At 46.8% G+C, this 26,891-nt stretch overlaps 1 protein-coding gene across 2 annotated transcripts in view; it reads left to right on the top strand.

Annotated features, from left to right (window-relative positions):
* Positions 1-26,891, top strand: part of ebf1a (EBF transcription factor 1a) — a 53,330-nt gene that overhangs the window by 16,731 nt on the left and 9,708 nt on the right. For both annotated transcript variants that reach the window (XM_069669590.1, XM_069669589.1), the window contains exons 7-11: positions 11,578-11,659; positions 13,408-13,549; positions 15,747-15,877; positions 18,075-18,201; positions 25,111-25,199. In XM_069669590.1, coding sequence (XP_069525691.1) covers positions 11,578-11,659; positions 13,408-13,549; positions 15,747-15,877; positions 18,075-18,201; positions 25,111-25,199 — 571 coding nt within the window. The remainder of the gene's footprint in view (positions 1-11,577; positions 11,660-13,407; positions 13,550-15,746; positions 15,878-18,074; positions 18,202-25,110; positions 25,200-26,891) is intronic.

Raw genomic sequence — 26,891 nt, 5'->3', positions numbered from 1 at the left:
CGACTGAAGGTGCGTTTGAGGAATCTCACCGCTAGGTGAACCTGCTAAGATGAGATGAAACACAGACACGGGGCATCTTTCGATCATATTCTGTCTCTCTGGTGGTCTGCTTCTTGCTTTTATCCCCCGCCCAGCCCTCCTCCGATCTCTCTTCACTGTAACAAGAACAAAATGGTTTGAAAAAATGTTGGCTATGCTGCCTCCCTCTCCTTATAAAAAAGCTTCAGCATATAGCCTCCCCCCTCTCCATAAAATTGTATACCGTCCACTTCATGAACTACCACTTATTGCTGGCTGTATGCAGGAGATATTGAATCATGCTCAGCCAACGCCTCATGTAGCCTCTCCAAGAGGAGAGAGAGAGAAAGATGGAGATAATGAGAGAGACTGAGAAGGACAGACAAAGAAAAGGAAAAGGGGGACTGGCCGTCGTTCATCAGTCTGTAAGCAGCATGGTGTCCTCCATCTCACTCCTCCTGGTTATTTTTGCCAAAGTGCCGCTTCTTTGATCAAGCCAACATCACAGAGAAGGAGACGGGCACGCAGACATTGAGAGGGGGTTAATATTGGAACACAATTGACGGCTTGTCACTTTTAGCTCCTAGGCACCAACATCGCAGAGTAGTTAGTTAGGTGCCGGAGAGGGAGAAAGAGGGGGGGGTAACACACACGTAACACACACACAACACACACACACACATACCTCCGAGAGCTTTTTGAGTGCTAAATAAATCACCAGCGACGATGTAAATTGGTGTTTTCCTGGTGTGTGTGGCTGCTTCTGGGATGTATTTTTCATGTCAAGACATTTTAGAGTGGTTAAGGAGTGCAGGATGTACGGGTAATGAATTTAACCTTCCAAACTGAACACAAACACACAGCTCTGCTCGCATACACACGCACGTGTGAAAAGGAGGCAAACATTCACCTGACCACAGGTGCACGGCAGCATTAAAGCGGAGCACATTCAGGCTGACTCCCGCCCTCCCCTGTTTTTCTTCTCTGCACTATTGTTCTGCACTCAGCTGGGCCCGGGGAGGTGCCAGGGGGGACACCAGCCTATAACCGTACACTGGTAGAGACACAGTGGGAGAGGGAAGCTCATTGTTGGCTGACTGATCTTCAGTCTTGCGCTGACAAGCCTCCCATGTTCGCTAGATTTGTGGTTTTTTTTTGTTGTGTTCGCGCCTGGCAAACACTTGCCTCTCAAAAACAGGCGGCTTCTACCTCTGTCACGGCGAGGTTGTCAACACGACGCTCGCCCCGCACTTCACTCCACATCACACCGAGCCGCACAGAAACACACGTAGGGATGTATGTGCGAGCTAAATGGATGTACTCAAAGGCAGCTTAAATGCATATAAGAGCTGTAAAAGCGCTGTTTACGGGAGGCATTTGCATAGTGTTCATAGCACTTTCTGCCTCCTGTCTCCTTCCGACACACACACACTCATAAGCTGCACTTTCCCCCCCTCGATACTCTACAGGCCTTCCTGACTAAAGAAACAAAATGAAAGAAGGTTGATTGAGGCAAAACAAGGAAGGTTGTTTTTTTCATATTTCCTGTTTCAATAATTAATATGCATGAGTTTTATGGCCGCTTAAGATGCGATCAATTATTCATTAACAGCATGTTAATTGCATCCACAGTCGTGAATATTTAACCAAACACTAAATCAATGGGGTCGAATGAGCAGCAATATGGACATTTTATAAGCTTTGCCAAAATCGGGTTCGGCTCTAATGAAAGCACCAGAGAACAGACTGAAGAAGGGACGGATGTGGAGAAAACTTCCCTCTAAAGGAAGACAGTATGAATAAATGCAGAATGTTGACTCGTGGCGGTTTAGTCGGTGACTTCTCGCCTTTTCTTCTGCTTTGTCTCTTTATCCTCATCTCCTCCTTTTTTAAATGGAGAGGATGTAATCTCCTCATCTCTGCCCACTGTAGCCAGCCTTTTTCCCTCTCAAAGACTCCAGACTCCTTTGTCCTGGATCTTTGTGTACTTGTGTGTCCGTGTGTGTGTGTGTCTGTGCAGCTCTTGTTTGTGTGTGTGTGTCACAGCGGTGTCTGGACGTTGACATTTCTCTGCTTGGATAACCATCGCGCCCTCTGTCCCTCTGTCCCTCCAGCCATGACGCAGGGTAATGTCACCTGTCAGTCTCAAACTCCTACTTACAACCGCTGTCTCCCCCCTTTAAATCCCCCACCCACATGGAAGAACGCCACCACCAGACGGCCACCCTCTCACCCCGACCCTAACTGGACCTTACCTGCATGCGAGACAAAACCCTCAATCTCCCCCTTTTCTCTCTGCTTTTGTCTTCCTCTGCAGTACCTCATATGACTCCATCTCCCTCTGCTCTTTCTCTGCCTTATATCCAAATGTTAACCCCCCCCTCCCTCCCCTTACATCCGCCCCCAGGACTCCAGAATATAAACTGGGAAGACAGCGCTCGGAGTGAATGGGAAAGTCCGGGGTGGGAAGTTGACTTTTTGTCTGGACCCGAGTGCGCCTGTTTTCAATTACTCTCCCGGCCCAGGCGGGTTGGAGGTTTATGCGTTATATGGGAATGTAATTGACTATAACTGCCCTCTTAACATTAACCAGGTGTACTAGCTGAGTGTGTGAGATTAGGCCCCGGGTCTTGGCCATTATGGTGAGTGTGGACTCTCTGTATAGTGTGTGTGTTGTTGTTGATGTATTTATACCCTGCTCCTGTGAGGTGCTGCCCATTAGCACCGCGTTTAAATCTGACATTTTTTCCTGTGTGCACATGTGTGTTCGTGCGCGTGCAGACTCCGACTGCTTGTCCTTTTGTGTAAGTTTCATCACGCATCTGCCTCTGTGTGCACATGAGAAAGGGAAAGTTTAAAAAAAAAAAGAGGCAGGATACAGATCCAGGCCGCTTCAAGGGGGGGCTGACTTTACAAGGACAAAGTCAAAATGGGCCCATTCACAAGGCTGACACTGTGATTTGTATGTATAGTGCTGTGCAGCCTGCGGGGCACTAGCCCAGGGGCTATCACTGACACCCAGGCCAGTGCACGAGCAGGGGGGGAGGGAGGTGGTGGAGGCGAATCAGGAGTGTGTGTGTGTGTCTGCTTGTGTGTGTGTGTGGAAAGAGAAGCATCAACAGGCTGTCAATCAAGCCGCGGCCGCGGCCTGTCACTCCGCGATACAGCTCGTCCGGGGGAGAATGGGAGTCCCTGGGACCCTGAGAGGAGAAAGGGAGGAGGAGGTGCAGGGAGGAGACGACTGTCTGTCTGTCTCAGCGACTCGGGCTTGATTTGATATTTGATACCGAGCATGTGGCATTTGAATGCAAATCTATTTTGATTGTCCCGCCGTCTGATAGGGTTAAGAGGAACCTATGGGGGATATGCATGTATGCATGTGTATCAGAGGGACACACACATTCATACAAAGTGATACAGAGAATTATTCAGATGGATTATATTACGCACCAATTCACTTGCATTAGTCTGTTTTTCTCTAAAAGCAATATAAAGATATTTAATCAGAATATATATATATAATATATAATATATATTTATATAAGGTAATGGATCAGAAGCTTAAAGAATGACTTGACTCTCCTTGTGCTTTAAGTAGTTCTATTTATGTGGGAAACTTGGCAGTCTATATGTAAACACTCTTTACATTTCTGTTTGAAATTGTGAGCAGGATAATTATTTTCCCTGCGTGCATGTAGAGGATTGTGTTTAAAAGCAAGCATGCCAAGTGGGCAGACAGACAGACAGTCAGATAGACGGGCGGATAAAGGCGGTATTACTGCAGTATGGAAATGCGAGGCTCAGTTCCCTCCCAATTAGAGCAGTGACTTCTGAAATGCCATAATACCCATTAATTAGCAGGCTGCTATTTTCTCAGTGATATGGCTAATTAGTCTGCGAGGCTCTACACTATCTGGACCATTATTATTGGGTTGATGCCATGCAAACACACTCATTTGGGCTACACACACTCGTGTTGGAATTGACGCGCAAACACCAGCGTGCTCACGTGCGTTTGCGTGGAGTACAGGGGGATAGATGCACATGCATCGCAACAATTTCCCACAGCTGAGTGACCCTCGTTTAAGTGACACCATTATACGCTTCAGTGGCAGCAAAGCAGCACGAGCAGAGTTAATGGTGAAGACGGGGATGAACGGTTAAACACTGGACGCCCTCTTTTTCAAATATGCTCCTGTAACGTGTTATTATGAGCTGATAGGCTGAAGCAGCAGCACCGCCCGCCCCCTCGGTGAGCAACAACAGGGAGACTTCTCAGCCCCCTGTAATGACTCGGCATGTGTGTGTGTGTGTGTGTGCGCGGTGCTCTCCCAGCCTCGACAGTCCATCAGTGTCTCCCACCGGACAGACAGGCCACTGACACAGCACCACCAGGCCGGGGAACCTTTTCAATCACTCCCTCACTTTTCCCTCTCTGTCAGGTGGCAGAAAGGCGTGATTGATCTGTTGTTCCTCGGCGGCGGTGAAGGAGTGGAAAGAAGTTGTGTTGGGTGAAAATAAAAAAAGAGGTCTGGCATGTGTGACAACCACTTTCATAAGTTTATTAATCATCTTCATCAATAATGCAGCCCCTGGTCCTGCTGTTGGTTGTCATGCAGCTTGTGTGTGTTTGCGTGCATGTGTGTGTTCACACTCCTCGCAGCCCGATGAACTTCATAAGTGTCCCATCACCACTTTAATCAAATTACTTATGAACCAAAATTGACAGTTTTCATTAATTATAAAGGATTATTCTAATTGCGATTCAAATTTATTCATTTAGAACAGACGGCATTCAGTAATGTTTCAGGAAATTTGCATATTAAATGGAGAGGGTAGGCCATTAGCTATGCTAATGTATGCATGATTCCTTATTTTGTGATTGGTGGGCCATATGTAGCAGGCTGGGGGTGTGCAGGTGAGGAATCTAGAAGGAGCTGTAATATGTTTGATAAACACAGAGGGATGCAAGGCCAAAACACACATGTCCACACACACACACACACACTCTGTAGGAAGCCATACGTCTCTGCTCAGTATCAATCTTCCTCTTTTCCCCTCCGTCACACACACGCTCTCTCTCTCTCCGGCTCACATTTTCTCGCTCTCTCCCACTCCCTGCTTCCATATTCCTCCCTCAAGACCCATTGGTGGGAACAACTTTTCACCCGAGAACAAACACGGCACACTAATTAAGTTTCTGATTTCTGATCCTGCTGCATTTAGAAACATAACCTTGAGCCTGTGTACACTCACAGTCATCGTTATGATTTAATACGCTGCTTAAATGGAACAAAAAGAAAGAACTTTTGCAAGCGGCACATTCATCCCCACAATGTATGGGGCCGGTCCCGGGCTGACACAATGCTCTTTATCAAGCTATATATAGTGGATGCATTATGCATTAAGTTTAACATGTGCTTAAATCAACACTATTCAATATGAATACATCAGTCCTCAACTAACGCAGAGGGGAGAACAGTTAGGGTAAATGACTGCGCGGGGAGGCATAAGCACGCGGTCACACACATACAGGCGCGGTCACACACACCCTTCGGCTGTGCGGCAGCGTCTACCCCGGCTGATGACAGGCCCATTATTCACTGGTCAGTCCCACGAGGGCAGGGTTTGGGCTGGACAGGGTAGCAGAGCGTCCCAGCATGGCAGGACAGCGCTGAGGTGAGAGGGACCAGGACCCTTCATTACTCCTGTGGTCCGGGGGCCTGGAGCCTTTCTCTCTCTCTCTGCCTGTCTCTCTCTCGCTCTCTTTGTCTCTGTCTCCATCAGATTAATGGGCCAGGCCCCGACAGAGGAAGTGTTTCAATCAGCACCGCCTGCCAAGCTTGTCCATCATCCAGACAGCCTGTTATTCATCATGGCTTTGATACACACACATGCACACACACATGCACAGATGTTTATTTGGTTGCATTCTCCCCCCGGTGCTCTGGTGTAAATCCAGGCCACAGGTAGCGATGTTATCAGGCTACAAGTTGTTGAACCCGGCACTTCTTTCTCCCGTCTGCGCTGTTCCCACGCAGCAGAGATCTCATTGCCTGTCTTTCAACGCTCCCGGCACCGTTCCTCAGTTGAATTTTGAATGATCCTTTTCGGATGAAATGGATGAAACACAATCGGTTAAGTGTCTCTGGGACTTCTGTCCCCAAGCTGGGACTGGAGCTCCGGCTCAGGGAGAAGCGAGGAGCGATCTCCCCCAAGTGGGGCTTCTCCCTGAGCGTCGAAGGCGCAGCGAGGATCCTCCCTGACCCGACGTCCCCCCCTCCTCCAGGGTCCATTTGTTCTGAGAAATATTTAACAACGGGGCAAATTCAGCTGACACGACATGCGCACACATGGAGCAGATACGGATGAGGAGGAGGATGGGACGATGCACGGAGCGAGCTGGAAATGAATTTTTCAGCGCAGTGAGATGTTCTATTTGAATAAATCATGACACTTAAGATAGACATGGGGGCAATATAGAGGTGCTCGCTGCTACTTTGAAGAGTAGCACTCCAAAGGAATGAAGCGCAGGATGTGTGTTTGTGTGTGTCTGTTTGTCTGTCTGCCCTCATGTTTCTGTGTGTTTCTTTAATGTCTTCTCTTTTTTATCAGATGTATATTTCTGATATCAGTACGTCATGTTGTACTGGATGTTTCCCGGTAAACTGGGCCACTGCAGTCTGTTACAGCCTGGTGTCCGAGTCCCAGGGCCAGGCCCAGAGACAGACCTGGTTCTGGATTATTAATGTCCCCCCCTGTGGAGCCAGGCCCCCTCCCCCACCCAGTGCCCCCCTACACCCCTGGGGTCAGCCTGCATGGCTCCTGGTGCAAGGCCCCCCTCATAAATCTCCCTAAATTAGTGTGTGTGTGTGTGTGTGTGCTTCCACGCTTAAACATATACTGCAGCCTGGGAGACAGGTCACCAAGAAAACAAGCCAGTCAGGCTCTTGGTTGAAGTGTCAGTGATGCATGGCGGAAAGAGCGAAAGAAAGAGTTGCAGAGGAAAGAAAGACGACGAGGAACGAAACACAAGGGGAGGAAAAGAAAATACACAAAGCAGGGGCTGAGGAAGATATTTACTACTCTGAGAGCGCCAGGCTTCACTTTTACTTTCATCGCCTATTTATCACTCCTTCTTTGTCCCTGTAACGTTATATTTGCTAACAAATATTTACACTTAATTCAAACTTGCCTCGGACTTCATTAGGATCGATTTCCTGCACAAATCTTAATGTTTAATTGCTCAAGAGCCGGATGCTCCATTCCTCTACCTGCCTAGATTAGTTCAACATGTCCCACGGTGGTAACAGGCGAGGGGAAGTGCTGTTGTGTCACTTAGTTAACCCCCGAGACAAATGGCTCCCCTCCGGAGCACAGTGAATTACACACCTCATGAAGCATATTAGGAGCCAGACACACTGCTTTTCTTCTGGAGATGATCTGTACGGCACAAATGGATGGAGGGAGACAGAGAGGAGAGGGCTGAGTTATGGCATCACCCACAGCCATTTTTACTGCGCATCAGAACAAAAACAGAGAGCAGGAGAGGAGGGGCGAGGAATAAAGAAGAGAGGCACGAAGATGTACGGCACGATGAGACACAAAAGGCTGGAAAGATGAATAAACTAGAACCACTGAGGAAGATAAAACAACCCTGCTCTAAAGTTCTCCCTGTTAAATTTGACAAGGAAAACAACTCTTTGCCTCATTTGTTGCTAATGTAGGAAAATTATTAGAAAATACAACAGAATTGTCCCTCGGAGGCTTCCGTGCTGTTAGCTAATCTCGTAGACAATCTTTATCACCGCAGTAATAATATTTAGATGCTACAGGGATTACTTAAAAGTTGTGTTATAATTGCTTTCCTTGTTTTGTTTTTTATGGGCAGAGGGTGATTTTGTGTTTAATTGCTCCAAAGTGACAAATAATGGCCGTTATGATATGATGAAAGTGTGAGATCATTAAATTACTACGGCGACCGGCTGCATGTGTTTATTCGTTCATTTTCGCTGTTGCAAATTTACGCCACGAGGCTTCGAGAGGCCAAGCAGTTATTTACACAAATTCACTTCCACAGCCATTCCTGGATTTGGGGGTAATTACGTGAGAGCAAAATGGTTTTATTTCATTTAATCCGGGCCGGAGCGGCAATTTGCACGGGTAATATTTGTAGCTGTGGAGTGTGCGCGCAAAACGGCAACAGTCTCAAATACAAACAAGGTAGAGAGGGCCGTATTCAACACGAGGATTAATGCAGGAGAAAATGTTTCCCAGAGACCAGCAGAATATTGATGTTGGAGGTGAGATACAGTAAAATGAAAACAGTGTGCAGGGCCGGAGCTAGGGTATGAAGATATTAGGGGCCTAAGTGTCCCCCATTAAAAGTTGTCATCTTTTGAATATTTTTTTCACATTTTATTTTCTCCTTTAAGTTATCTCGCTGTAGATCATGACGGTAGGTGTTGCTGAAAGGTTATTTAAAGGAGCAGTTCGCCCCTGGAAAAAGCCTCTGTCAGTCAAAGCTGGTGCTCTCTGTAATCGATAGACGCAATTATATTTAAAATTGGCGCCATAGCTGTGGAGAAAGTTGTGCAAACAGCTCGTGGTTTCACCCATTCTACATTCCTACGACACCCAGCATGCATTGCGCCCCTCCCTCTGAAAGGAACGGTCCAGCAAGAGACGCTGGAGTGAAATACGACTGTTTTCGCTGCAGGCAATGGCTCAGAGTGGAGCAGAATCTGAAATACGACGAGAATATACCGGTGGACTACATTTCAAACCTGACGATTTTGAACAAGACAAGACATCGGAGGCGGGCTTCCTAGATTGAGGAAATGTAGTTTAGCGAGCTCCCTGGCCTCCGCCAGATGACGCGTTTACGTAGTCTGGTGGAGGCTTCAGGGCCCATTGGAGAAGCTGATAACGTCCTCCAAAGACACAGAGCCAAATAGCATTGTTTCTACCATAATGGCATGATGGGACTGAGGTTGAAAATCAGCGAACTGGCCCTTTAACTCAAGTTTTATCTCACTACATGATGAACTAAATGCTCTACGTCTTGATGGTCAGAGATGATGAAAGGTCATCAGATATGGATGTGGGGGTGCGCCTTACAAAAACCAATTATGAAGCAATAAATGATCATTTTCATGGATTAAAAAGTGAGGACAACATAATAATAGAAATCTGAAGAAAGCAAATACGAGAATAATCACTATCATCATCTATCTGTCCATATTTACTGGTCAGCTGTCAATCAGATTATCCATAAATCCTTATGCTAATCTCTTTGCTATTGCATATCATCACGCACTGCTCTCTATCCACCCCCCTTCCCTCCCTCCTCCTCCACCACCACACACCGACTCTCTGTTGATCCATGTAAATGTGTGCAGCGGTGATTCCAGTCCCCCGGCTCCTGGGGAGATGAGAAAGAGCAGCGAGGAATCAACATGCTACAGTTTTGTAATGCTTCCGTGCGGCTGACTCCAGACACCTTAAGTCGTGTAAATAATGAATCAGATGATCCACGCGTGCAGGAGACGGAGGGGACACGCTGACATACGGCAAAGTGAATAAGGCACGCTGACTTTCTGACTTACTGTCTTTATCTCTGGATAGCTCAGCACAGTCCTAGCTCCCCCTCCTTCGACTCTAATATTTAACCTCCTCATTTGGCCACCTCTGACTCCGCTGACCCTCACTCTCCTGTATCCACTTATCCATCATCTGTCCATCATGAATACCTCAGAGGAGCAGGAGAAGGACACATTGGGGAGCGAGCGGAGTCGATGAATTAAACAGGAGGGCCAGCGAGGAAGGTGGAGTATGTTGGACAAGTGGATGTAGTCCACAGCTGTCTGCGAGGCTGCTCTCTGACCTCCAGGAGATAAGAAAGTTGGGAGACCCTCAGCCTTTGGGGTCCAACCGCCACTGTGAAAAAAAAAACCCTCCATCTCTGTGCTTCATGAATTATTGAGATATTGGCCTACAGCTTCTAAAATATACAGGAGGGTGGTCTGTCTCTCCTTTCGGATTTCACGTACGCTCCACCTCGTCCTTCTGTCTATCTTTCTATCACTTTCTCCTCTCGCTTCCCCCCCAGACTCTCTCTCTCTTCCCCCCCCCCGTCACATTTGGATTTAGCTTCTTGCGCCAGAGAGATCGTAAATCAGAACACAAACAAAGCAGAAGAAGGAGGGAAAAAAAAGAAAGCGGCAGAGAGACAGTTTGTTATTCACATCATAAGAGGCTTTTTCTCTTCTTCGTCTACCACTAACCAGCTGTCATGCATTTAAAAGTTGTCAGGGATAAATTCACCACTTCTTGTGTTACATCAGATGCTTGTAATGCGCGCAGCAGTGGGCCGGCCCTTGAAATGAGACACAACTCTGATCCGTCCATTTATCTTCTTTGCTCTCTTGTTTCTGTTTTTTTTTTTTTTCTAGATGAAGCAATTGTCCGAGGCACGCTGCTGCTTACTGTGTTTCTCCTGACATGTCTCTCTCTCTCTCTCTCTCTCTGTGTGTGTGCGTGATGCGTCTGCTCGTGCGTGGTCGCATCTAAGGCAGTTGGCTCCAAACGCGCTGCCCAGTGCAGAATCCTAGCCATAACAAATGAACAGTGGGTAGAAAATAAGACATATGAAAGAAAAGCTGAGCAAAGGAGTGATTCTCTCTCTGGCTGCTGGAGATCTGTATTGTAAGCACTTTCAGCTGTCAGCACTTCTTTGAGCTTCCTCAAAGGGAGGAGGAGGGAGGGAGGGGGGGGGCGGGAAATGTTGTAGTTTTATTTTCCCCCTTTTGAGGGGTTCCTGTTTATTTGTACACAGCGCTGTTTATTTTTGTGGTTCATTTGATATCGTTTTTGCGTCTTCAGAGGGAGACAGACAATACAGACGGGAGAGCAGAGGGATGTAATCTACTACAGTCAAAGAAGAAGAAGTTATCAGGCTTTGAGCTACGGGGCGGGGCCAGGGAATAAATTGTCAGACGTCCCCTTGCTGCTTTTCAGGCCTCCGGTGCCCCCCCCACACACATACACTCCCCCCTTTACTCCTCCGACAACCCCTCCACCCCTCCCTCCCTCATTAAGTATTGATGTGGGTAGCCATACTTGCCATCTCAGCCTATTAATAATGCATGGCAGGTGCTGTTGATGTGGTCTCACACACTGAGATTGAGAGAGGCAGGAATGGCAACACTGTGCTGCATAGTAGCTACAGCACAACCTCCGTCACTCGCCTCTGCAGCTGGGGGGGCGAGGAGGGGAGGCGAGGGGGGGGGCCCACGTCTGCCCCGGTGAGTTTATGGCAAGCTGTGACAGCAGCTCGGAGATGGATATACAAGGTAGCATCTTACTCAATAACCCCGAGCTGTTTTTACATAGAAAACTGCCTTTGTCATAAACAACTGATGGATGAGGGAGGGAGAGCGTACGAGCCGTGTCTGCCACTGAGGCTTTATTTGTTTTATTTGTGTTTTGTGGTTTGTTGAAGTAGCTCATACTTTCACTAACTCATTTCTCTCCGTGTGCCTCCGTGTGTGTTTGCAGGTTCTTCCTCAAGTTCTTCCTGAAGTGTAACCAGAACTGCCTGAAGAACGCGGGGAACCCTCGAGACATGAGGCGTTTTCAGGTGAGATGCGCTCGCGTATATCGTGGACTTCCTACATTCCTGATTTGTTTTTGCAAAGCAGCACATATGGTCACAAAATAACGGCTTTGAGAGAGACAAAACATTTACAGGGTCTCTCTCACGTAGATGTTTTCCCAGGGTTAAATCCGGAGATAAAAGAGATTACAGTACGCACTACTTAGAAATTAAATTCGACATAAACAGAGAAATAAACAATCTTTTGTCCTTAAAACAAAAAATAATCATGCATAAAGCTTCATACCTGCAACTACAGACAAACAAAGCATTCATAAGCTTCTCTGCGATAAATGCTTTACGAGCGTCTTCAACAACATGAATAAAATGCTCCATACTCGTCAGCACGGGCTCAACAATTCTCTCTATTAGCATCTGAAGCTAAACATAAAACTGACAATAGCATGCCTCTGCAAACTGCTTTTATAAAAAGCAGACATGCGTGACAATAAACTACACTTTAACTCCAAAATGTTCTGCATAATCACATTACCTGTAGCTGAAGCTTGGAAGATGGGTCATGTGATACCTGAACGTGTAGAGCAACAGAGAATCATCACCTGAGTCTGTGTTCACCTCAAGGCTGCAAAGCATTCAGCATGTTTTGGCTCAATGTTTACTCAACTTTACTTTTAGGTTCAGTCTCACAGCTTGCATAGCCGTTTAGATCTGAAGAAAGCAGCTGTTTTTAGTGATAAAGCCCTAAAAAGCAGACTTAACATTACCTACCCAGCACCAAACAGCGGACATTCAAAGTTAGCAAATAGCTGGCAAACATAGAGCAGCATTTAGCAGCTAAATAGCCAAATGTTTCATTAGCCCTTTTATACACTGCGGTTCCGCCTCAGCACCGTAATGAAGCTCTGTCCTCATGCTGCCATTTTACGTTGGACCACGCAACGCCAGCGTAAAGCCGCCCCAGTGTGTGTTTTAACATAAAGTTCCAGCGTTGCGGAAGCAAAACGCGCACAAGCAGTAAACAAATGCGCGTGCGTCAAATACACACACACGCGGCGCTGTTCCACTCTGCAGGCTCTGCAGTTTACACAGACGCCGTTTTGCCTTTGTTACTACCTCTGATGCCGGCTCAGAGGCGGAACGATTTCGCCCCACCATTTCTTCTCTGTGTCTTTTACCTAGAAGACGGAACATAACATCGTTACGTAGGCGTAATAATCCTTCCTTGAACTGGCAGTGTAGAAGGAGCTATTAAGGAGTCGGTGGAGACCATAACAAACTAAATATTGGACATCACCAGTCTATAGGCTAAAATCATGGCTCAAAATTCATGCCAGTTTTTCTCTTTGTGTTGTGAATGTGTAAATGGGCAACTTTTTGCTTCACCATATTATCATAAAAATATAAGTAAATAAGGCTTTTTTACAGCTTGTTTCCACGCACCAAATTAGCCTAAATTCTATGATTGCATGTTCAGAATCTCAACATCACATACGTACAGAGTAAAACCACAGAGAGTAGACAGAGTTACTTCTTCCAGGGAAAAGTCAAAAAGGACAAAAAGGTCAAAAAGGAAAGAAAATTAAACCCAGGTTTTTTTTACGTTATGTCTGTAAAGTTAAACATCCTTCAAAATAAAAGTCCCAACCTCATAAGATGTCATAAAATGCTCTGTTTGGAATTTAGTTCACCTGCACACACGCAGCTACATATGTCTGTATCAGATTGAGGCTTATTCTGGTTCCATGGTTTCCATCTGTCCTTCCCTGTCTCAGGTGGTCGTGTCGACTACGGTGAGCGTGGAGGGTCATGTCCTGGCCGTCTCCGACAACATGTTTGTGCACAACAACTCCAAACACGGGCGCAGAGCTCGAAGGCTGGACCCGTCGGAAGGAACACCATCCTACCTGGAACACGGTACTAAAAGCAGGAACAAAACACCCGAGCTCTCTTTGTCTTCCTCACTTTCTTTCGTCTGTTCAACTCTCCTCTTCCTCCCTCACCCCACCCCTCCCCACCCCCTCCTGTCTGGCTCGGCACTCAACCCCTCCTCTGTCTCCACTCTATCCCTCTCAAACCTGCTCCCTTGCTTTCTTTCTTATCTCTCTCCTGCTTCCTCCCAGATTCTCACTTTCCCTCTCTTGTAGGGTTTCTAACTCGCGCTAAGAGAGGAGCGAGTGGTAGCTAGAGCGAGTCTCTTGTCTCTCCCTTGTGGCTTGCTCCCCTCAGGTCTCTGCCTCTGGGCCTTCTACTCTGCCTCGCATAAGCACTATGTGTCTTATGAGGTCTGTTCTGCTTAAAGCCAACACTGGCTTTATTTCCTCGGAGACCTGCTTTTATCCTCCAGCCCTCCATCACTCCCCATCCCTCAGGTTCTCAAACACACCCATACGCACACAGAAAAGCCCATGCGCACACATACACACCCCCGCACGCACAGTCAGACCCAAACCTTTAATACTTCATAATGACATGTGCACATGATTTAGGAGCCCGCACTGATTCCCAACTCCCTAATCCAGTTATTTTCTCATTTCGATTTCCCAGACATTGAATAAGAGAAACATATTTTTTTTACTTTGAGGAACCTCAGGGATGATAATGACAAAATACTAAGAAGGGATTTACATGACGGCCTACAGTAGATTGCATTAAGATTGAATGTTGTGGTTAAGTCTATCTAATGACAATCCTCCAGAGGAAAGGTGGACCGCATGTCCCTGCGACTGGTCTCACAGGCGATTGGAAAAGTTCACAAAGACAAGACACATTGGAGAGGCTGGGATCTCACACGGAAAGAGGAACATGCGGACAGATGTTGCCTGTTTCAGAGAGATTTGTTTGGGTATTTCCTCCTCTCTGGTTCTCTTAAAACAGGCGTTAAAAATGAAGACAGAGAGGGAGGATGGAGAGATGTAGGCGTGATGAGAGGAAGAGGCAAAAGGATAAGATTGCATAAAAAGAAAGATTCTTTTTGTTTCTAGTCTGTGTGCAGGATACACAACTTTTGGGGCCCATTTCAGGCGGTAATAGATGAGCAGCGCATAGAGTTGAACAGATGGCACAGAGGAACACCCCAAAGTATAATCCTATCACATGGATTCACGTTCCACCATCTGGTTAATCCACACACACACAAACACACACACATGCGCATGGAGCGCACATAATATCAGCGGCTGTGAAAAGGAGGCATCTTAGGCCATGATTACGGCCACAGATTGCTGCTTGGTGAACGTTGATCTCTGCAGGCGTATCGGGGGGCTAAATATCAGTCCAGCTTGTTGGGGAGGATCAGCAGAACAGGGAGTGAGGCAAAGAGCAAAGGCTAGGCTTCAGGGAAAAAAAAGTCAGCCTAGTCTAAAGTGGATTATGCCGCTTTACAGAATTACAGCATGTCTGACAAGCTGCATATCTGTTAAGGAGAGGAGATTTAGCTTGTATAAACATGTATTTTCCCAATGCTGTTCTTTTCTTCAATCACATCCATTAATCTCCTAGTCGGTAATGCCAGCAGATAAGGTCAGAAAGCACATTGAATACCCGTTATTGAAAATGCGGTTTATGTTGTTATTCCATGTGCTTTGTTGTAGAAAAAATATGCTTTTATAGAAAACATTGAAAGCTTACACAACGCATTACAAACATCCACGCAGGAGCTGGAATGACCCGCCGGCCGGCCGCTGAGATAGCAGCACGGCTCTGTGAAGCAGCCAGCTGAGCAAGAGCAAAGTGTTCGGTTAATGAAGGCGGCGTATTCAGAGGGCAGAGCTACTGTTGGCTCTGCTCTGCTCCCCGGTCGCGTGGCCTTTGATCAGACACTCAGCACACCTGACATTTACACGCCTGCACGCTTTGCCACGTGTCATAAAACAAGCGCACCGCCGCTGCCCTCACACACAGGGCAGGGGTGATGTTTAATAACGGGGTGCGTATAATCACTCTGATTAGTATTCCTCGCTCGCCCCCGACCCCTGGGAGGGAGGAGAGAGGTGATGTGTGTGTGAGAGTGAGAGAGTGAGTGAAGACTGTACATGCAGCCCATAGCAGAGACCTTTATGGGCTGTCATTAGGTTAGTTAGCATCTAATCTATTTTGTCTGTTAATTCTGCAGCGACCCCCAGCATCAAAGCCATCAGCCCCAGCGAAGGCTGGACCACAGGGGGCGCTACCGTCATCATCATCGGGGACAACTTCTTTGACGGCCTGCAGGTCATCTTTGGAACCATGCTGGTCTGGAGCGAGGTTAGTCAGCATCTCAAAGAACACGTTTATGTGTGCCTACCTACTATAAAGCAATTTCTACCTTCTTTTTTGGCTTTGGGCCCATCAATCATACATCCATCATCTACACCGCTTATCAGTTCGTGGGGGGGCTGGAGCCTATCCCAGCTGTCTTGGGCGAGAGGCGGGGTACACCCTGGACTGATTGCCAGTCAATCACAGGGCCGACACATACAGACAGACAACCTTTCACACTCACACTCACACCTACAGGTAATTTTAGAGCCACCAATGAAGCATGAGCATGTCTTTGGACTGTGGGAGGAAGCCAGAGTACCATGAGGGAACCCACGCATGTACAGGGAGAACATGCAAACTCCACACGGAAAGGCCCACTACATCCAAACCAGGGTTCGAACTGGGAACCCTCTAGCTGTGAGGCAACAGCGCTAACCACTGCACCAAATAGTGCCAAATCAAAGCAACAGTGTTGTGACCAAGTCATCTTTGCTCAAGTCCCAAGTCAAGTCTCAAAACAGTGACTCGATTTGAATCCAAGTCACCAAGACTCGCATATATAGACTTTACTCAATTGGCAATATTATATACAGAGACCAAACTTGATCCCTTAAGAGCGAGTACTTTGGAACAGCAGCCAAAGGCAAAAAGTTAACTTGAACATGTTGAATTTTAAGGAGCTTAAAAAATCGTGCTTTTTCCTTCTCAAAATGTTTCATTTGAAGGCTTTTTAGAGGTCTAAAGAAGTAAAAGTACGCAACATTCAATGTGGAGTCAGAAGACGTATAAATCGTTTGTGGAAGAGAGATGTGTTTTTCACTTTAATCACCTTGTGACCCAATAAAAGTTACAGTGTCTTTGGATCCCTCGGGGGGGCTTTGATCCTCAAGTTGGAAACTTTTAGTGCTCTTATTCAATTTATCGAGTCTTTTTTTTTTATCCATTTATTATTTTTTCAAGTCATTTCAAGTAAAGTTCCAAACATGAGCTGATTTCAGCTTCTTAAACTTAAAGATTTCCATCAAATCTGTGTTTGACATCAATTTTAATAGGCTCCATTTCAGTTTCTTTACAATCTAAACGTGTCCCAACGGTGTCTGGATATATAAGTGTTTTTTATTATTTTATAGGGAGAGAAAAACAGGTAACTGAAAAAATAATGAGTCGATTAATTAATGATGAAAATGGTTAATTGCAGCCTTACTGCAAAGCCTTATTGCAGCCTGTTTTCTCCTTCCTCTGCAGCAGTTCTTATTCCTCTCTTCTCAGCTCGCTCCTGTCTTTTATTATTGTACTATCTGCCTTCTTTGAATATGTGCACACCGTACAGTATAAATCTCTTTGTAGGGAGCATCTGCCACATGACTAAAATGTAAATGTAGTGTATGTGTGAAATTGAAGGTCAGTGAGCGTCGCAGCTAAACAGCTTTCTCTTTAGTAAAGGAATAATTCTATAAAAAGCTCTTATATTATCTCGCCGAGAGGTGAGTGGGGGCAGACAATGGTAGAATAAAAGCATAGCTAAGTGAGCAATGAAAGGGACAGTTAGAAGAACACACACAGATGCACACACACACATACACACAAGGTGCTGGCAGCAGCATTGATAGCTTTTGAGCGCTGCTAGCTTTGAGTGCTAGTTCACTATAGCGTGTGGAAAACGAGCACTCGCTGAGGTCTCATCTGTGTTTTGTCTTGTTACCGTATTCCTTCAAAGACCCTTCAGCACACACACAGACACAGACATACATGGCGAGTGGGCTCATCAGCCACACTAAGTGAGCCTGTTTAAGACACAGTGCCGCTTTAATGTGGCTAACGGCAGCTCGACATCCTCAGTTGACAGACACAGAGACAGGGGCAGCCGAGCCGGGCAGATTATACGTTTATTATGTGTAATAGACGTATGCAGAGGAAGGTGTGTTTTATTCATAAACAGATAACTGCTTTTGAACCGCTCGTACAGAGCCGTGTCAGCACTGATAACCATCCTAAGCCTCACAGTGACATTGCCTCGGGCTACGCGGCCACCTGAGGGCTTTAGCGCTAACACATCATTTTCAGGCTGATTATACAAAGAAAGAAAGTCAAAAGCTGCAAAGGAAAGGTCCGAAGGCGAGCCCAGAATAGTCCCCTGAGCACGTGTTTGGATGTGAAGTTTCATTGCATTAATCTTTCTGTCCTCTCTGGCTTTCCGTAGCTGATCACCCCCCACGCCATTCGTGTGCAAACTCCGCCCAGACACATCCCCGGGGTGGTGGAGGTCACGCTGTCCTACAAATCCAAACAGTTCTGCAAAGGCACACCTGGACGCTTCATCTACACAGGTACCAGCTACGCACTAACACTTACTAATGACACTCATTAACAGTGTAATCTAAAGGGATAATGTAGCCTCAACCTATCTGCTCGCTTCTCATTAAATCTCTCCACAAATTTTCTGTAAAAAGCTCTTTCAAAGTAACGTGAGAGGCTTTAATCATATAAGTGACTTTACGTTTTATTAGGATTCTATATAATAAATATCTGCTGAAAGAAACCTGGTACAGTTTTTCTTCTCTAAACTGTTCCCAGAGAAAAATGTGCACGCTAAACAACTTAGAATTCAATATCATGACTCAATAATTCAGTGAAAAAGCCTGCTGATGAGAGGAAGAAAAGTGTTTGCCCTCTTTTATGAAGCAGGTGAAGGTCAGGGGGAGGTTTAACCTTTTGATTAGTGGGATTATTGAGTTTTAACCCCGTCGAAGGCGCGATTCGCAAAGGAAGAGGTCCATGAGGAGAGTGTGATTTTCGCCGCTGAGTGCAGGGGCATGAATAGCTGGAGCGTTACATCAGAGCGTATCAGTGCAGAGTTATAGCCGTGCGGTGAAAAGAGCGGTGGAGAGAGTGAATGTGAAGCGGTGATTAACCAATGCGAGGCCGCAGGTCCCCGGGGAGATTGTGAATCACATAAATCTGTCTGTAATCTCAACCACTGATAGACTTAGGCTGTAAGCCCCGGCTGGAATTGCCAACATTTGACAAAATCACAATTGAGAGCGAGCGTGTGCGTCACATCACCGCCATGCTTTTTTTTTTTTTTTTTTTTGTACATCTTGTGTGTGTCCTAATTACTGTGCATGGACAGAATCCATGTCCATGGGTCGTAATTATGACTCTGTGTTTGTGTACTTCTGGGAAAGGCTGCGATAGGCTGCCTGTGTTTGTTTGTACGTAAGTGTGAATGTACTCCAAACACGCACACGCAAGCTGACAAGTAACTGCATTACTAAGACAGAGGGCAGATGGGTGGGCAGCCTTTACCATGCCAGAGCTGTCCAACAGCCCGCACTCTGCCAAACCCATAGAGCTGTGTGTGTATAAGTGTATCTATGTGTGTGTGTGTGCAGCCTTTTAATGTGCCAGACATGTGGGAACCGTATGCATAAACGCCCTATCTCTTCCCAGCCCTCCACTCTTTCCCCTTGTCACATTCACTTATTCCAAACTTGCTTCGTTTGGATGAATTCCTCCTCTCTCTCTCTCTGCCTTTGGCTTCTACGGAGGCACAAAGAAGAATCTCAACAGGTGAGAGGTAGCAAGAGGTCATCCACTGGGAGCTGAACACACACACTGTGATGCTGCTTGCCAAGCGCCGGCACCTTCACAGTGACACAGTCAACCGTGTCGAGGCATAGATCCCAGTTCTACTCTTCACACACTTCACTTCAGCCTCTGCTCTGTACCCTCAGCGGGTATTTGTTCCTCTCCCATGGCTCCGTTTTCTTCCCTTTCTTATCACTTTGTGTTCGCCTAGCAAACCCTCCTCGAACCTTTCACACGGCTTGAACGAGAAGGAGGAATAACAAAAGGACGAGCAGGATATTCTGAGCAAAAGTGAAATAGATGAGAGCGGCGGATGAAGAAGAGGGTGGGAGAGAGGGATGCAGGATTACCATGGGCCATGTTGCCCTCCTGGGTCTGTTTGGCACCAGTTTGAGCCCAGTTGCCAGTGGGTACTAATCATGGAGGATTGGCAGCACTGCGTGGCAGCTGGCAGCTGGCAGCTAGCGCGTACACACACACATCCACACAGCCCCGCGCTCGCAGACATGCATATACTCGTATATTACTTGTGCACGCACACATGCGCACACTGAATTACATTGGGGACAGCTGGCATTGCTAATCAACTTCAGCTGAGGAGAGGAAAGCGAGCAGCTCACAGACCTAATTAAGTCACCACATACCCAATATTGCTGCTACCGCTACTTTGCAAACATGCCCAACACACACACACACAAACACATCTATAGGTTTACTCCCCACCCCCCGCCCGCCCTCCTCTGCGTGATCATTGATACTCCACAACCGCCCGTCGCTGCATGGAAACATTTCAGGCGCAGTTCAGGACGGAGGAGACGAGCAGGGGACTTTTGGTGCAGAGGAGATTCGGAGAGAAGCTATTACAGTAATGTGTCCTCTGCCGTCTCTGAGGACTCCTCTGCCATTAGACTTCAGAAAGCTCCAATTAGACTCATCAAAGGCAATTAAGCTCTCCACTGATAAGAATAAAAGAATGTTTTTTTTTCCGTTCTCTGCTCTTCCTCTGTCTTTTTATCCCCTTATCCCCCTTCTGTTCCTCTCTCTGCCCTCTGCCTTACCCACCTCTGGGGCTGAGAGCTCCCCCTAATCTCTCTCTCTCCTCTCTCTCTCTCTTTCTCTCTCATTATCAGGTCATTGCCCGCCCCCCTCCGTCCTCCCCCCTGTACAAATGCATCTCCATGTTTGGTTGTGTATCACCTTTTACTGGATTGCTGTCTTTGTAACATTCATCAGAGCTGCTCCCCCTTTTCTTTTCTCCATGCAATATAGAGTGATAATACTCTCTGCCACTAGGGCCCCTGTGTGTGCGTGTGTGTGTGTTTGTGTGTGACACAGGGATACTGGCCATAGATTGGGGGAGTTGATGAATCACCCTTGTCGTTCAAAAGGCAATCCCTCCCCTCCTCAGTATGCAGCCTTGTCTGCTTAGTGCTTCCGCTACAGCTTCTGCTGATATTAAAAGGCTCTGCTGGCTCACATTAAGGCCGGCACCATGCGCGGCGACACGCATCCCCACACACGCACGCACAAACATTAGGGGTAGTTTTTCAGTGCTGAGTGCAGATTAGGTGTGTGGGAAACATCACTCAGTCGCCCTGAACAGCGAGGGGAAAAGACAAAAGTCAAGAACAGAATTTAAACCAGGCGGGATGCTGCTGACATTTCTCTCCGTCTCGCTCTGCTCTGCCTCTGAGCTCCAAATTAGTTTTAGGAGAGGAGGAGGGACTGTCAGTTGTCTGTCATTCTATGCACTGCAGACGCTGGAGTGCAGCACAGATGATGCACAGTAAGTTGTAAGCATGAGCTTTGTAAAGATTTTAGCCCTCATTAAGCTGCTCCACATCCACGTTCAGATGGTTCTTGAGTACATCAAATAAGCAAAATGTCTGATTCTGATATAATTTTGGTGCAATTTGTTTGAGAATTACAGAGAAAACACACAGGGAACATAGAGCTACAGATATATTCTACATTCATATTCACGTTATACTCACGCATGATCACACACTCGCACACATGCAGCACGCAGTCATCTGGCAATAAAAGTGGGGTGCAACCACGAGCCGGTCAATTACTCGTCTTGCTCCTATTTGTGAATGCTTCTTTTATTGAGCTTGGGCGGAGGCCTGCTGTTGATTAAAACGGCCGGTCTCCAGCTGGAGACGGGGGGCCAGCTGAGATAGCTGCACACATCCACATTTACAGCACACAGTCTTAACGGTGAGGAAACTCGCACCTCGATTTGAGATTGAGATTAATTTTCTGCACCATGTGGCTTGTCTTCCCTCTTTAGCGGGCTCCCGTCTTATTACGGCAGCATCTGGTCCATGATGATGATGTAAATGAATTTGGAACGTAGATGATTTTATACCCCGCTGAAATGAGCGGCATTCACCGGGGGGATGATTTCTTATGTTCTTATATCTTAATTCAAGCGCACACTTTTCCTCCAGATTCCCAGGATTTGCATTCTCCCGGTGAGGATCCGTGCTGTCAGGTATTGTTAACTGTCGACATGCACTTTTTGCAGCAGATAATTAGAGCTTACGTTGTAGTAGCATCCACACCTCCATTGATTTGTAGAATCTCTTAGCGTCCCCCCTCCTCCTCCTCCTCCTCCTCCTCCTCCTCCTCCGTCTCCTTCTCTCTCAGCCTCTCCCTTCCTTTAGGAGCAAAAGGCTCCACTCATCTGTTTTCTGTGTATGAATTTCCAGCCATGCATTAGTCTCCCTGACATGTTCAAGCGATGCTTTATTTAGCTTGTCGGATTCTGCAAATAAACGCAATCTCTGGGTTTATGGAAAAATGGATAAAAATTAGATTGTAAGGTATTGATCTGGATTGTGAGTAGTCAGTGGGGGTGTTGTGTATATGTGTGTGTGTGTGGGGTGGTGAGGAAGGGGGGGGCAGCTCTCATCTGTGTGAAGGGGGGAGAAATGAAGCCGTAATTCAGGGCTATTGAACCCCCTGCCACTGGCGGCATCGATCGCAAGGCAGCGCTTATGAGATCACACCTGAGCACTGGAGACTGCAGAGGGGAGGGAAAGACGGAGGGGAGGAAGGGAGGGAGAGCGGGGAGTGGAGAGGGAGAGAAACAGAGGGTTGTGATATGATCAGCTCCTTACCCACTGTCTGAGGGCCTGTTAAGGTGTTAACATCAAGCCTCAGAGCCAATTACCTAACCCTGCAAGTACACCGCGCTCGACACTGGAGGAGAAGGGAGACAGGGCTGCTGGACACTTACTGTAGTTTCCCCTCCTCCTCCTCCTCCTCCTGCTCTCCTCCTCCTCTCTTGTGTTTCCACGACGACTCCACCGTGCTGACCTCTCAATTATCCCTCACCCCCCCCTCCTTCCACCACCTCCTCTTTGCGCCCCCAAACATCCACTCCCCCTTTTATTCCACCCCTAAAGCTCATACCTCCAGCACCCTCTCCTTCTTCTCCCCCCCCCCCTCACCCCTTCATACACACTCCCCCTGCGGCTCTGTGGGTTATTATAGTGAAATATGAAGCGGTGTGGATTCTAGGCTTCATGAAATTTCCATGAGCATTGATCTGATCTGATGTGGGTGATTGCTAGGTGAATCCCTCCAGTCCAGGGCTGTTGCTCATCTATTCATTTATTTATGGCAGTTATGTTTTACTGGCTTTGATTTGCTCTTCTGGAGAGCGACAGCTAAGGATTATAAATATACCTGTATGGGAGAGTGTGCTTTGAATCCTAGAGTGTATACCGGCACACCACTCCTCTTTCCAGGCAGGAGTTTTTCTTTTTCTTCCAGCGCTAATTTCTGTTGTGAAACGTGAGATATTGAACGTCGGTGTAAGAGCATAAAACACGGAGATAATCCCCACAGAGGCACAAGCAGGTAGTTAGCGGTGCCATTGTCCCCCACGTACTCCCCCTCTGCTTTATGGTCCTTGAAAACGAGCAGAGACAATATCACTTCCTCTCTCAATTACCAAAATTGTCTCTTTATTTGTAATAGAGGGTATCTGTGTACGTCTTGGGGTTTTTATGCTATTGTTCACTCGAGGCTCATTTGGCGCATTGTGGAGAACTGATAAAAAATTCATCATAAAAACAAAAGCCTTTGAGACGAAAGAGAGGGGATGTTGTCAGAACAATCCCCTCCTCAGACTGCGGGCCTAATCCAGGGCAAATCCTCCTTAAGGCTTTAGAGAGATCAGAGAATGCGGAAGTAATGTCAAATATTTGTCCTCAGAAATAATTCATACTTTATTTGTTGCTTGTGATCATCTCATTGTTTGGCTTATTTTATCAGTGGACCAGCTGGCCTGTAATAATGTGTGTCATTCTTCTGAAGTTGAGCCCGCCTCTGGCATCTCTACTCCCACTTTTTTCTCTCTCTCTCACTCTGCTCTGTCTTTGCTTCCAGCTTTTCACCTTTCCTTTCTTTCACTCTTATGGATTACTGGAACGCTCCGCTGGGAGAGCTGTCCAAATACGTTTGTGTTGCCAAAACAGAGCATCACCGACTCTCGCTCTCTTGCTCCCTTGCTCTCTTGCTCTCCTTTGGTGTGTGTGTGTGTTTGAGCGGGCGGCTCAGGAGGCGCCATGGTGAAGTCACTAGAGGTCCAGCAGGACAGCTTGTACTCATAGCCTCTAGGGGCCTTTTTTCTGGGGGCCGCCTAGTCAGCCTGGCTGCTCAGATGTGAGGCGAGCAGGGCATCAGCCCTCAGGAAACGTCCAAGCTGCGACCCACGGGGGAAACAGACGGACGGCACAGACACATACAGGCAATCCTCACGCGTTACAGCTCCTTCTTTTTTTACACACATACACAAAGTCTGCACAGAAGCAGCGTCATACAGGCTGTGGAAAAGTAGTCAAGACTGTTATCCATGCCTGTGCGTTGCCTCCCCAGGCGGCCCACAAAGAGACACAGAGGGGAGGAGGGTAAAAGACAGAGAGAGGGAGAGTACATTAGGAATGAATTATGTGGAGAGAGCACTTATCCAACAATCCTCCTCTGAAGTGTTTGTACTATAAGCCTCAGATCTTCATTGTATTTATTCTAATGTTTAAATATTCATGCTAAATCTTCTCATATTCAATTACCGTAGCACGACCACAGCATGCCGAGAGAGTGCTTTCTCCCCGCTGCTGGATGATCTGACTCTGCGTGCGTGTTTGTGTGTGTGCGTGCGAGTGTATGCGACCATCTCCTACGTGTGTGTGTGTGTGTTTAGCTAGTTCCCCGGAGCGATCAAGCCTTTGTTATATTGGAACCAGGCTCTGTAATTGCTTATATTAGTCGCTGATCAACGCAAGACCACAGGACCCACACACACACGTATGCGAGCACACAAACGCACACACACACACTCCGCCTGATTCCTGACAGTCTTTTTATTAAGCACCAAAGCAGGCGACAGAGAGAGATTCATTACATCACAGGCAAACAAAGACACACAGCAGACTTAATAGAGAACACCCACATTTTCAGCGTGTTTGGTTTAATGTTGAAATATTCATGTAAAACCGTGCTTAATTCAGTCGTTTCTACCGTAGCAGAGAATCACTCGTTCCTGCCGCTCTGTCTCTCTTGAACAGTAGGTGTTTTCATTATTAAGAATCAAGCGTTTAATGTTTCTGCGTGTCTCTCTTTCTGCTTGTGTTCAGCGCTGAACGAGCCAACCATAGACTACGGCTTCCAGAGGTTACAGAAGGTCATCCCCAGACACCCCGGAGACCAGGAGAGATTACCCAAGGTACATTGCTTCCACTCCTCTCGTGCGTGTGTTTTCCACGTGCAATTATTTTCTAAAGATCTGTCTTGGTAACACTGCTACAAGGAGGTATTGACGACTTCTAGAGTTTCATAGCATATATGGATATACATGGCACAAGGGCAGCATGACCTCACATACAGAGGAATGACTGTGTGCTGTAGACAGTAGGCTATACATGACACATTTTATCATATGTTCATGCTCATTTTCTGCCTAAACAAACACTTTATTTGCAAAGTGTAACGCACAAGCAGCTCATTCATCCTTCCACTGGCTATAAGGTCATTTAGACTGGCAAAGTGGGAAAGGAAAGGGAGCGATGGAGAGAGGAAAAGAGGGAGAGAGAGAGGAAGAGAGAGGCAGAAGCAGGTTAGGTGATCCATCATAGCTGTCCAGTCTTACCTCCTGCTGGGTCAGTGGATCGAAGTCAACCCCGGGTGGACTTTATTACTTCCAGCACACACACACACACACACACACACACACACACAAACATCCACACATACACACAGGTAGAAATGCACCTTCTGCGTGCGCACACACACACACACACAGCAGAGGGAAGTCACCATGAGGCAGAGATGGAGAGCGCAGGTAGACGTAGCCTGAAGATAGAGAAATCACTTGTCCTCGCTGCGTGTCATGTCTGCTGGATACAAGACTCGTCCTGGTGAGTTCTGGTCTTTAGCCTATCAACCCCCCCTGGTATCTCTCTAAATATCTCTGTATCCATCCATCTCTTTTTCCTCTCCTCCTCTTCCTCCCTCGCTACGTGGTGTCTCTTTCTCTTCTAAATGAACAGCGGTAGCTGGCAGGCCCGGTTGTTCATTTCAGCTCTATTGATTTGTGCCTTTATTGAGGTAATAACAGTTTGTTGACCACACTTCTCTCAACTGTTGGCCTCAATCATGAGGGAGAGGGGGCAGAAGAGGGGCAAGCACTGGCAACTTCTGGTGCTACAAATGTCCAGTCATGGCCGCCATGCTAACACCGATTTGTGGCTTTTCTTCTTTCAATCTTTAGTCAAGATTAAATTGATTGGGAATATTGTGGATTGCATTCTAGTTGCAACTTTTTTAGGGGCCTCTTTCAGGGAAAGGTCAGACTTTATATGGTGTATTACCTATTGTAGATGGCAGTCATTAAGGGCCCTGTTTGGATAGAGCAGCTGGAGAAGCAAATCTATGTGACACAGTGGACGGGCTTTACTTAATGGAGCAATTTGCCACTGTCAGTCAAAGCTGGTGCTCTCTGTAATCGGTGGAAGCAATAATATTTGAAATTGGCGCCATAGCTGTGGAGAAAGTTGCACAAACAGCTCGTGGTTTCGCCCATTCTACATTCCTACAACGCCCAGCATGCATTGCGCCCCTCCCTCTGAAAGGAATGGCTCAGCAAGAGTGAAATACTACCATTTTCGCTGCAGGCAATAGCCATAGCTTTTAATACTGCATGTTGATACTGCGGAAGGCATGTTCAGGGCTAACCAGCATCTACTGTAGATAACATACAAAAAACTCTGAACTATGCCTTTAATGAACACAACCTCTGAGCTGGGACAAGAAGGATATCTACCAAACCCTCTCTATCTCTATATGTTGCGGTAATGATCCAGTGTCCAGCTAAAAACAGCCCCCATACTGTGCTGCTACTAATATTCAGTCAGTCAGA

The sequence above is a fragment of the Semicossyphus pulcher genome, unplaced genomic scaffold (genome assembly GCF_022749685.1).
Source record: "Semicossyphus pulcher isolate SPU_LCO1_2020_fin unplaced genomic scaffold, fSemPul1.0.p SCAF_2, whole genome shotgun sequence".
Classification (NCBI taxonomy): Eukaryota; Metazoa; Chordata; class Actinopteri; order Labriformes; family Labridae; genus Semicossyphus; species Semicossyphus pulcher.
The sequence above is the reverse complement of the archived record's forward strand: the minus strand, read 5'-3'. Positions and strand labels throughout refer to the sequence as shown.